We start from the raw sequence: 11,777 nt of genomic DNA, 5'->3' as shown, positions 1-11,777 counted from the left end.
TGTAATTATGATTTCCCTTTAAATGCGCTTCCTCTAGCCACAATGCAGCAGCAGCAGCCACTGTAACTGCACACATCTATTTATGACGTGACACCATTGTGGAAAAGATATGGGGAGGTCTCCCCCCGTATCAAAACAGACATTGTTTAACAATGAGCACTAGCAACGTTCAACGTACAAATGTCAATAATGTTCAATATACATGTCTAGGAGGTAGATGCCCTAGCGATCTGAACAAAATAATCAATAGCACTGCTCAATGAATTATTGAAAAACATCATCATCTTCAAAAATCGAGCTACACCACCCCATAGAAACGCATAAACAAACAGGCGAGATGAAGGGGGATTCTCTGGTCATCACAGCTACTGCAGAGTATACTACTAGACCTGGGACTATCACACTCTATATGTGCATGGATCAAGGACTTCCTGTCCGACCGCCCCCAGAGGGTGCGGGTGGGCTCCCACACCTCCACAGCCCTCAGACTCAGCACTGGGTCCCCCCAGGGCTACGTGCTAAGCCCCATCCTCTACAACCTCTACACCTACGACCTACTGCATCTGCGTGTGGTTCTCCAGCTGCACAGCCGCAGAGAGGAATGCGCTACAGAGAGTCGTGAGATCGGCCCAGAAGATCACCGGCGCCCCCCTCCCCTCTCTGGAAGAGCTGTACAACACACGCTGCCTCAGGAAGGCCTCCAAGATCTCCAGAGACCCATCCCACCCTGGGTACGAACACTTTGCTCGGCTCAGTCGGCTGCCTTCGGACAGGCGGTTCAGGACCATGTTCGCAAGGACAAACAGACTGAAGCTCAGCTTCTACCCCAGGGCCATTAAGGCCCTGAACACAGCAAAGACCTAGGTTCTAGGCCCTGGACAATCTAGACAATTTGATGGCAGCTACTAGATTGAAATCAAGTGCAATACTGAAACACAACTGTGAACATTTCAAACCTGCAAACTGCGACACTTTAATGAATGTGCAATAACACTATGTGCAATATGACAACCCTCGGGTACATAAGGTTCAGAGATAGGAAATGTTAGAATAGGTATAGCATAGCATAGAGTACAGCACAGTGTTTTATTATTAGGGATGCTCCGATTTATCGGCCACCGATTTAAATCGGCCGATTTCACTCCAAATGACTCGATCGGTGATCGGCAAAAATGGCCGATCGCAAAAACCGTTATTTTTTTTTATTTATTTTTTTCCTGGGGAAGACAGATAACTGAACAGAAAACATAGGAGGACGTAACAGTATGTAAACCATGAAGGCCACGTTTATGATGTCTTTTATACAGCCATATCGACTGACTTGGGCTTCAGGCCCTAACTGGGTGATAGGCCAGACCTTTACTATGCCATAAAAATGGGTCTGCGTTTGCTTGGTGCCTAATGGATCAAAACTTTTGTCTAAAAAGCCAAAAATATGTATGCTATCCAGTCAGTAGGCCTACAGTTATGTATTTTTTAAAAATCGGTATCGGTATCGGTTGATCTTGAGGGAAAAAATCGGTGATCGGTATCGGCCCCAAAAATCCAGATCGGAGCATCCCTATTTTATTTGTATAGTATATAGTGGATAGTGTACATAGCCTTTATTTATGTAAACCAGCTCTTTTCCCTTCTTGTTTTTAGTTTTTTTTTCCTAGCACCAGGGGAGCCCCCCCTCCCAAATTTCGTTGTTTGGTACCTGTACTATATCAGTGACAATAAAGAAAGACCATTCATTCATTCATTCATTCATTGAATGAGAGGAGCATAAAGTGAAGCAAAGCAAAGTAGTGTCAGTGTACCATCACAGCTACGGCACAGCACCATCTCAGCTACTAACCCTAACCCTATACTACACAGTACCATCTCAGCTACTAACCCTAACCCTATTACTACACCGTTACAGCTACTAACCCTAACCCTATACTACACAGTACCATCACAGCTACTAACCCTAACCCTATTACTACACAGTACCATCACAGCTACTAACCCTAACCCTATTACTACACAGTACCATTACAGCTACTAACCCTAACCCTATTACTACACAGCTACTAACCCTAACCCTATACTACACAGCACCATCACAGCTACTAACCCTAACCCTATACTGCACAGTACCATCACAGCTACTAACCCTAACCCTATTACTACACAGCTACTAACCCTAACCCATCACAGCTACTAACCCTAACCCTATATTACACAGCACCATCTCAGCTACTAACCCTAACCCTATTACTACACAGCTACTAACCCTAACCCATCACAGCTACTAACCCTAACCCTATATTACACAGCACCATCTCAGCTACTAACCCTAACCCTATTACTACACAGCTACTAACCCTAACCCATCACAGCTACTAACCCTAACCCTATATTACACAGCACCATCTCAGCTACTAACCCTAACCCTATTACTACACAGCTACTAACCCTAACCCATCACAGCTACTAACCCTAACCCTATATTACACAGCACCATCTCAGCTACTAACCCTAACCCTATTACTACACAGCTACTAACCCTAACCCATCACAGCTACTAACCCTAACCCTATATTACACAGCACCATCTCAGCTACTAACCCTAACCCTATTACTACACAGCTACTAACCCTAACCCATCACAGCTACTAACCCTAACCCTATATTACACAGCACCATCTCAGCTACTAACCCTAACCCTATTACTACACAGCTACTAACCCTAACCCATCACAGCTACTAACCCTAACCCTATTACTACACAGTACCATCACAGCTACTAACCCTAACCCTATACTACACAGTAGCCAAACACAGCAGCTGTCTTGGATGTTCCATCAGTGACATCATCACTGATAATATGCCATGTTAGCTCTCTAGCTATCCCTGATGCTATCCCTGATGCTATCCCTGATGCTAACCCTGATGCATCCCTGATGCTATCCCTGATGCTATCCCTGATGCTATCCCTGATGCCAACCCTGATGCTAACCCTGATGCTAGAGAGGAAGCCAGTCGAATGTGATACAGTCTCTCAGGCCTTTAAATGGATGAGGAAGGATAGTTAGTCGAACGTCGAGAAGAAAAAAAACATGCCAGTTATCAATTCTGTAAAAACAGACAAAATGCTAATCTATAGTATGGAAGATTAGCTTCAATTGGCTAGCAGCATTGGACTGAACAATGACAGTTCAAGTCATGTTGTTCTGACATCTGACACAAACCATATTCAAGGCAGGGAGGACACACACACACACACAACAAAATGTCAGGAGGTATTTCCTTACCTTAAATACACTTCAGTTCAGCTTCAGGAGCTAGTTGACATGCCACCCGTTCATTCCAGTAGTTTCGTTTATTAAAAATATTACAAATATCCTGCGAGCAAAACTGAGAACTGTCAAGCTCGACAATTAGCCCAAACAAGCTAGCTGGCTAGCCCCCCCCCCAGTCACATGCAGCTGGGGATACACGCCATTTAGATAACTCGTTTTTATTATTAACAACCCTGGAACTACAATAACAACTACTATTACACAAAGGTTATAGTGTGACAGACAAACGAAGTCAGCAGGCCTGTTATGAATAAGAAATAAAATATTATTTACAGAACGATTTTGCCCCAACCAAACAAAACGCCACAAGATTAGCCTTAATGGTTACCCCCGATACCATTGGTCGACACGCGTCTATCTCAAGTGCCGATTGGTTTTCTCACTTGGCTGTAATAAAGTCCCGCCCTCCGGGGTTTTCCCAGGGTTTGGTTGAAGTGGAGAAGAATCTACAGCGATTATGTGATGGTGATGTTGCGCCGATCCCTGATGGGGATGTTGTTGAATCGCTTTTATTGTAGAATAATACATAATTAATTGGGCTAGTTTCCCAGACCCTAGATTTTACATTGAAAGTGTGATTTAGTCCAGGGTTAGGCTTAATCTGTGTTTGGTTAAACCGTCCCCTACTAAAGCAGAGAACAGAAGCACATTTACCTTAAAGAGATTACTTTTTTTTTTTTAAATAGGCATAATTGCCTAATTTGGAGAGAAAAAATGGATAGACAATGAAAAGCTCACACTTGTTTGGTAAGATATTTCTTTATGAGATTAGAAAATAAAGTCATGCATATCCCTCATTTCATCAAATCATAATTTTTTAAAGTTATACATAGGCTATATATATAGTTTAGTTTTAGTTTAAAACTACTGTATAGTATATAACACATGCTGGACAGGTCTTTCTTGACATGAACATGACAGACAGACGGAATGCCCTCATTCTACACTTGGTTAAGGCTGTGGTTAAACTGGAAAGACAGGAGCCAATGAGTAGATTGCATAGGCCTGCAGTACATTTTGTGCACAGTTCCTCTGTCTGCAGGAGATTTCTCTGCACATTTTTATAAATGTTTACATAGAATATGCTGTAACCAACAGATTAGACAATAATTGACTGTTTAAGACACCAAGCTCACACGGCCAGTTGCGGTCACACAAAGCCAACACCATGTGCATAGAATAATACTATGATGCTATTTGTAACAACAACTTCTCTGAAAAGAATGCTATCAAACAAGCGTAAAATGGTAGTAGTAGAGTAGCAAATATATGTTGCCAAAAAAACAGCATGTCAAGCACACTTTTTTTTTTTTTTTTGAGTGGTGAAAATCTGCAAAATCTTAGACACATTCTAACGCTATTATAGTAATATACTTCTACAACCATTTCATATGGTGTTCACAATCATTTTGAGCCTCCCAACTTGAGTCACATAGCACAGACATAATAACAGAAATAACCTTAAAATAACCCAATACATACACAAGTGACGGAAGTTACAGATATACACATAATGACTATATACAATAAAATATATATTATTAGTCTTTTTCGCTTTTTCTGTCATCAGAAGGTCAGGCGAGCTTCTCGCTGTGACATCTCCTCAACCTCCTCCGGGCTGAGCTCATTACCTCGTAACCTGCAGTACAGAGAAAACAACAAAAAGATTTACTTTATTTACTCTTATTTACATTACAATATTTGGATTAGAGACCTCATTCTCAAAATGACAATAAACATATTGTGAAAAGAAATTCCATTCTCAAAGCATTCTCAGATGTACGGGATAGGTAGTGGTAAGCAGAGGAGACTACTGTAGACTATTAGACTTTGAAGATGTGCCAGCGGAGGCCGATGGAGGTAGACACTCCTAGTCGTGTTTGACACCATTCCTCATTCCATACTAGGCATTACAATGAGCATTACAATGAACAGGATGTTCTCAGCAGACATAATGTGTCATAATCTTAATCATGATTGCAACATAACTTACCACACTGACTTCATACTGGTGTTGCTTTGGAGGGCTTCTATCAGACATTCCACCCCTGCTCTTTTGATGCAATTGTTGGTTAGCCTGTGGAGGAGGTGACGTGTTGTAGAGGGTGGTTTCCAGGACAAAGATTAAGCCTAGTCATCGACTAAATCACACTTTCAATGGAAAATCTCCATTGAGGATGGTTTTTAGTCTAGGATTACTCTTAATCTCTGTCAGGGAAACCGGCAAGTAGAGTGAGAGCATAGAGCGATCATTTGCTACCAACAATGCCATAACGATACCACCCCCTGTTATAAGAAGGCTCATGGATAGCTCATGGCTCATGGATAGCTGGAAAAAAAAAATCCAATACTCACCATAGGTCCTCTAGTGTGGAACTGCTCTTGATGAGTTGGGCGAGGGCACGGGCTCCTGCGCTTCCTACGCCATTGTCCACCAGACTGCCATGAAACACCACCATACAGTTCACACAATGTTGGTTTTTATAAAATCCACAACACATTAATGACTACATTACAAGCATTGTAAAGATAACAGAGAGCTGTCTACTAAGCCAACAAGGGAATGACACATCATGCTATATATTTATGCAGTCATATTCATGAATAAGGTACACTGCTCAAAGAAATTAAGGGAACACTTCAGGGATATGCCTCCCCAGACCGTCACTGACACGCCAAACCGGTCATGCTGTATGATGTTGCAGGCAGTATAGCGTTGCCACGGCGTCATTTGGCTCTGGCAGTGCTCCTCCTATTCCTCCTCGCACAAAGGAGCAGATAACGGTCCTGCTCCTGGGTTGTTGCCCTCCTACAGCCCTGTCTAGCTCTCCTCGTGTAAGTGTTCCCTTAAAATTATTTTGAGCAGTGTATTTCTAACAGTTGTATCATTCATATTTTCGTACCTAAGCCACACCAGGGACTGACTGTCTTGTAGGGCTTTAGCAATGGCCTCAGCACCTGAATCCCCTATTTTGTTCCCCCACAGCCTGGAAAACAAAGACAGAATAATGTGGGAACAGCATATTTAATAGGTAGGACAACACGTTTTGCACTCTCAACTTACATTTCTCTTCTCATTGGCTTTGAACCTTATCCTTTGTGTTACAAAATGTAAATGTAACCTTACCCCAAGTACTGCAATGACTGGCTGAATCTAAGCCCCAACGCCAGTTGCTCTGCCCCTTCTGCTGTGATGTGATTGTTTCCCAGCCTGCACAAGACATTCAGAGAAGTCCTGTTATTCTGCTCACAGCCAGACACTACTGCTACATGCTACTACTGCTTCCATTCCATGCATTACAATCAGCCTGTCCCCCAAATGTTCTGCCTTCAACCAGCCTCCTCTGCTGTGCAGTATCTTGGATGTGTTGAGAGATAAGCGTTTACTGACCTTAGAGCGATGAAATTCTGCTTTATCTTCAGGAGTTGAGCAAAGTGTTGTGTACAGGCATCAGTGAGCTTGTTGTTAAAGAGCCTTTAAGAGACACAAATGAAAATTACTTCAGATTATTCGTTTTTCTGCAGACTTCGACAAGTCGACGGTATGTAGCAGAGGTTTGTCTGAACTGAGAATGGGAAATTCTGTAGCCGATTTCATACTCACGCAATCTTCTGGAAGTTCTCACACTGGATACCCTTCGCAATCAGTTTACGGATCCCCTCATCTGATATGTTATTGTTTCTCAGACTGATGGAGTTAAAGAAATAGCGTCTTTAGTGTTTTGTTACTTCAAGCTCTGTTACTGTACAATACAGTTAGAAGTACATGTACATGTAGATAACATGTTTATGCGAAAACAACAAATTGAGAGCTTAAAAACTTACTGTAGAGACTGAACAACATGCAGGCAGGGCAGCAGCTGCTCCACCCCAACATCGCCCACAGAGTTGTAGTCTAACTGAAGCCCCACGGGGCTCTGTAGGTGCTTTAACACATAAGCAAGAGCAGTGCACTCCACTGGACCAATGTTACAGTAAGTCAGCTTCAGATGTTCCACCTCCAGCTTCGCCACAGAGTCTCTAGCGATCCTGCCCTCCTGCATCTCATAGATGCATTTGATGAGCCAGACGAAGTGTGGCATGGCATGCATGCTCTTCTTCTCCCCCTCCACGGGCCGAGGGATGGACTTGAAGTGCTTCTGCATGCCTTTGGACAGGCACTTCACCACCTGCTTGTACTTCCTGTCCAGAGTGGGCGCAGAGCAAGAGTGCAGCAGCAGGCTGCGGTGGCGCTGGGAAAGGAGCCCCGATACAAAGGTGGCTGTTATCTGCAGGTTGGGCATCTCAGCGGCCATGACTGAATCCTTTGAGACCCCCTCTTGAGTGGTCAAACAGGGCGGTAAACACGAGCTGGTCAGTCCTGGCTGCTGCCTGTCCTGGGGCTGAAAGAGCTTGGGGATGGTGGAGCGGTCCGAGTTATTGTTCAGGACAATGGAGAGAGCAGCGAAGAAGCACTGCATGGTGATATGCAGGAACTCGTAGTGTTTGCAGCTTGTGGAGGTGAGGTCCTTACATTGGATGAGAAAGCCCATGCAGATGTCTCCATCAGTCACCCCACACTTCTGAAGCTCTGTGGCCGAGAAGACGTAGCAGGAGGCACCAAGGCCCTCTAGGGCTAGCTGCCCCAGATGCACGGCTGTTTCCAAGTGCTCCTGCAGCCAACCTATCCCCACAGGATTCCTCGGAGGGGTGTGGCGCTGGAGGAAGTGCTGCAGGATCATGACGTAGACATCCGTGATCGTCTGAGGACTGCCGTCTCCGCAGCCCAGCAGCTCCTTGTAGCACTTGGAGACGATCCAGCAGAAGACAGGGATGTGGCACAGGCTCAGGAGAGCCGTGTTGCTTTGCAGTGACTCCAGAACCCTGACGGCCACCGCGGCGTCACGATGGTGCTTCCTCACGAAGCAGTCGATCCCGCTGGGGGAGAATCCCTTCAGGAGGACTTCCTTGCGGAGGTACCTCTTCAGTGCAGGGCCGACCGCCTCCGGTCGACTGGTCACCACTTTACGCACCCCTTTCATCAAGGAGCCCTGCAGCAGGTTGAATAGCAAGACGGGCACGGGGGCCTTCTGGGTGGGGCAGCAGTGCCTCTGCTCGTCCGTGAAACACTGCTTGAGCTCGTCCAGGCCATCGAAGGTGAAGAGGATGAGGTTTGGGTGGTCCAGGATGAACTGGAAGAGCCCGTCCTGGTCCCTGTCCGGCCAGCAGCAGTGCAGAAAGAGCAGATCTTTGAGGGACAGCTCTCTCTGCTCGGAGCTCAGCCTGCGGCAGCTGAAGGGGAAGAGCAGGAGGCAGTCCCGCAGGGCTGTGCCCCGGGCCCACAGCAGGTGCAGCCTCTGCAACAGGGTGCTCTTCCCACTGCCAGCCTCCCCAGAAACCAGCACGGTGTCTGCCTCCTGGTTCAGCGTGCCCACCAGGCCTACCACGTCCTCCAGGTCCAAAGCACTCTTCTGAACCTCACTGCAGCCTTGGGTCTGGGCCAGCTCCAGCTGACCCTCAGTGTAGATGTCGTCCAGAGACAGACTGTCGGTGCCACCGTAGGTGCTGAGGAAATGGGACTGTGCCGACACAGAGCTGCGCAGCTTCTTCTGGTACAACAAGCACTCTGCAACAGCACATACATATAAGATGAGACTTAAAGTGATTGGTGTAGCTCCACAAACTGTTGTCAGTGGTAGGAACTTAATAGCAAGCCACAGGCCTACATTACATACTGTACATGTTGCTATGCAGTGCAATATTTCACAAAGAGTAGTAGTGTATCATACTGTGAGTAATTTAAGCACTGTGTGCTATGATACCTGCAGAAGGGGTCCACTCCTGTTGATTAGACAATGAGGGAGTCTCCTCTGTTTTGTTAATGTATTGAAGTAGAAGCCTCGCTGAAGACTCCCCCTTTGACCTGACCAGGTCCAGCAAACGCCTTGCCTAAAATGACAAATTAATTAATTAATACATGAATTGATCAAGTGTAGAACCGAAACAGATGATATGTTAACTAATCATAGATTAGTTAGTGTTAATCATATTCTAGGGTGTGGTTACCTGCTGCGAAGGGGTATATACAGGTAGCTGCACCTCATCACAATCAGTGGAGCTGAAGCTGCCTGTCTCAAGCAAGGCCTCGAGAGCTCCATCAATGCAGTCCTTCAGCCTCCCCACAAGACCAGGCCTGTCGGTTAGGAGGACGTCAGTGTCTGTTCCAGGGAGTTCCCTCTCGATGTCTAGATCAGCGCCACAGGTTCCAAAGGAGAGGCCAGCTCTCTGGGCCTCAGGGAGGACCTTGCTGAACGCCGCCAGGAGGAGTCCACAGGCCTCTTCGCCCTTGTTGTAGACCAGATCAAGCAGCTCCCTGGTGCTGGGGCTCAGAGCCCTGCCTGGCACTCGAATAATCTGGTAGTCCTCCCAGAGCAGCACCCCCCAGGCCAGTAGCAGGTCCAGCACACTCTCCAGACCCTCGGACGCTCCACCGCAGCACAGGGCAGACAGCAGTTCCGCTCTCTGTCTCAGGACAAGCAGCTGGGCACTCATACCTCCTCATTGTACCTCATGTCTTGGCCATGGCCCACTTGAAAAATGAGATTCATCTCTCAATATGGGACTCAGCTGGATGAATAGAGGATAAGTTTATAAATGATCAAAATGGAAAGATTTGTCATAGTGAAAGTCAGCATGAATACGCCCTACACCACCTCATCGGTTCATCGCCCACAGACAACATGGCATCATGCCACTTCGTCACATGGTTTACTCTCATTTCCTCTGTCATCCTGTCATCAAAACGAAGTAGTCACCCTATATGTATTATTATAAATGAATTAATGAAATCAAAGCACTAAAGTATTTCACCAGAACTCCCTAAAAAACAGTAGGCCTAATGATTGCTGAGTGGACTTTATAGCCTATAAAGAAAGATAAATTAATAACCAGGGGTGCAAACTGGCGATGGCCCAACCTTAGGGGGGTGATAGTGATACTTAGGGATACTTTTTTTTGCAGATCTACACAATTCACATGGATGACCTATTTTGAGATAAAAACGACTAAATTTTAGCAGAAAGGTGACAAGTTTGCACCCTTGAATAACACAGACATGGATTACATTTGACATTTTGGACATTTAGCAGACGCATTTATCCAAAGTGACTTACAGCAAATACATTAGTCAAGTATGTGAATCATCTATCCATCAGTCATCTACTGTCTCTGCCATTGTCAGTCAAAATGGATGGATTAAAAAAAGATCAACATCATAACATAACGAACATTGTATTCAACACATCTCATAAAACACGATGAGATTAAGTATTAAGTGTAAAAGTAAGACACAGATGTATTTTCAATTCTAAATAATATTATGTCACTTCATCACCATCTCAAACTGTACGGATGTGTGGGAGGTTAATCTAAAACTCCATAAACTAAGCTAATAAAACTATAACAGTGTTATATAGGCTGGCATAAAACTTCGATCATCAACTCCAGACAAATCTTTTTGGATAGGTTACTACTAATACATTCTTACTACTCATAAACTCACCTGCTTCTGGAGCTCTCCGGGATCAGCTCCTTTCTGATCCTGAAAAGTGAATCGGTTCTTCTTCCTCATTGCATCTGAGTCACTTTTTCAAATCACTTTTTTCATAAATCTATCTGTTTAAATGTTAGTTTTCAGAAAACGGATATCTTACAACCTTTATTTTTCTGAATTGAGTTTTGAATATTTTAATATATTGCCGGGAAATAATATTGGGGCAATATTTTTCTAAAGTGAAAGTGAAACTAATTTGGTCGTGGTTGAAAAGCGAAATTGGTGGGACTGGTTTTACCCGCATCAGACTCTGTCTACTGCCCGCATCCTTTTTCTCTCTGTGTGTGCTCCAACAATAGAAGACGAATAATGAAGAATAGAAGCCATAAAGAGGAAATGTTACAGTAATTACACAGAGAACTTGTTTAGCATTAGTATCTTATCATCACACAGCACATGACATGTATATAGATAGATAAATAGATAGATAGATAGATAGATAGATAGATAGATAGATAGATAGATAGATAGATAGATAGATAGATAGATAGATAGATAGATAGATAGATAGATAGATAGATAGATAGATAGATAGATAGATAGATAGATAGACAATGAAGAAGAAAGTGTGTCTGTAAGGAACACATTTAAAACAATGAATAGCACAGCTCAGAATCCCGCTCATTGTGATATACACAAGAAGATAGGTTTCAGTCATTGGTTGTAGTGGTCGACAGCAGCCACTTGAGGGAACTATTGTCTAGATTCAGACATGCACTCTGATGGCTGAGCCAAGACCTACTAGTCTACTACTTTGACACATTTCTACTCTCCCTCTCACACCTGTCACATTCCATTAACTCTCAACTTCAAATGTTCACCTCTACTCAAGCAACTGAAATAACAAGTGCACAAAT

At 44.3% G+C, this 11,777-nt stretch overlaps 1 protein-coding gene across 1 annotated transcript; it reads right to left on the bottom strand.

Moving 5' to 3' along the window:
- Nucleotides 1-4,895: 4,895 nt before the first annotated feature.
- Nucleotides 4,896-9,860, bottom strand: nod2 (nucleotide-binding oligomerization domain containing 2; the record flags this gene model as incomplete). The annotated part of the gene is made up of 10 exons (XM_080539412.1): nt 4,896-4,968; nt 5,323-5,406; nt 5,685-5,768; nt 6,233-6,316; nt 6,457-6,540; nt 6,721-6,804; nt 6,934-7,017; nt 7,155-8,934; nt 9,131-9,257; nt 9,375-9,860. 10 exons carry the CDS (start codon nt 9,858-9,860, stop codon nt 4,896-4,898), a joined length of 2,970 nt encoding a protein of 989 aa, XP_080395538.1.
- Between the last annotated feature and the right edge of the window lie 1,917 nt (nt 9,861-11,777).

The sequence above is a fragment of the Nansenia antarctica genome (genome assembly GCF_963989245.1).
Source record: "Nansenia antarctica genome assembly, chromosome: 9".
In the NCBI taxonomy this organism is placed as follows: domain Eukaryota; kingdom Metazoa; phylum Chordata; class Actinopteri; order Argentiniformes; family Microstomatidae; genus Nansenia; species Nansenia antarctica.
This window is presented reverse-complemented; position numbering and strand designations above follow the sequence as displayed.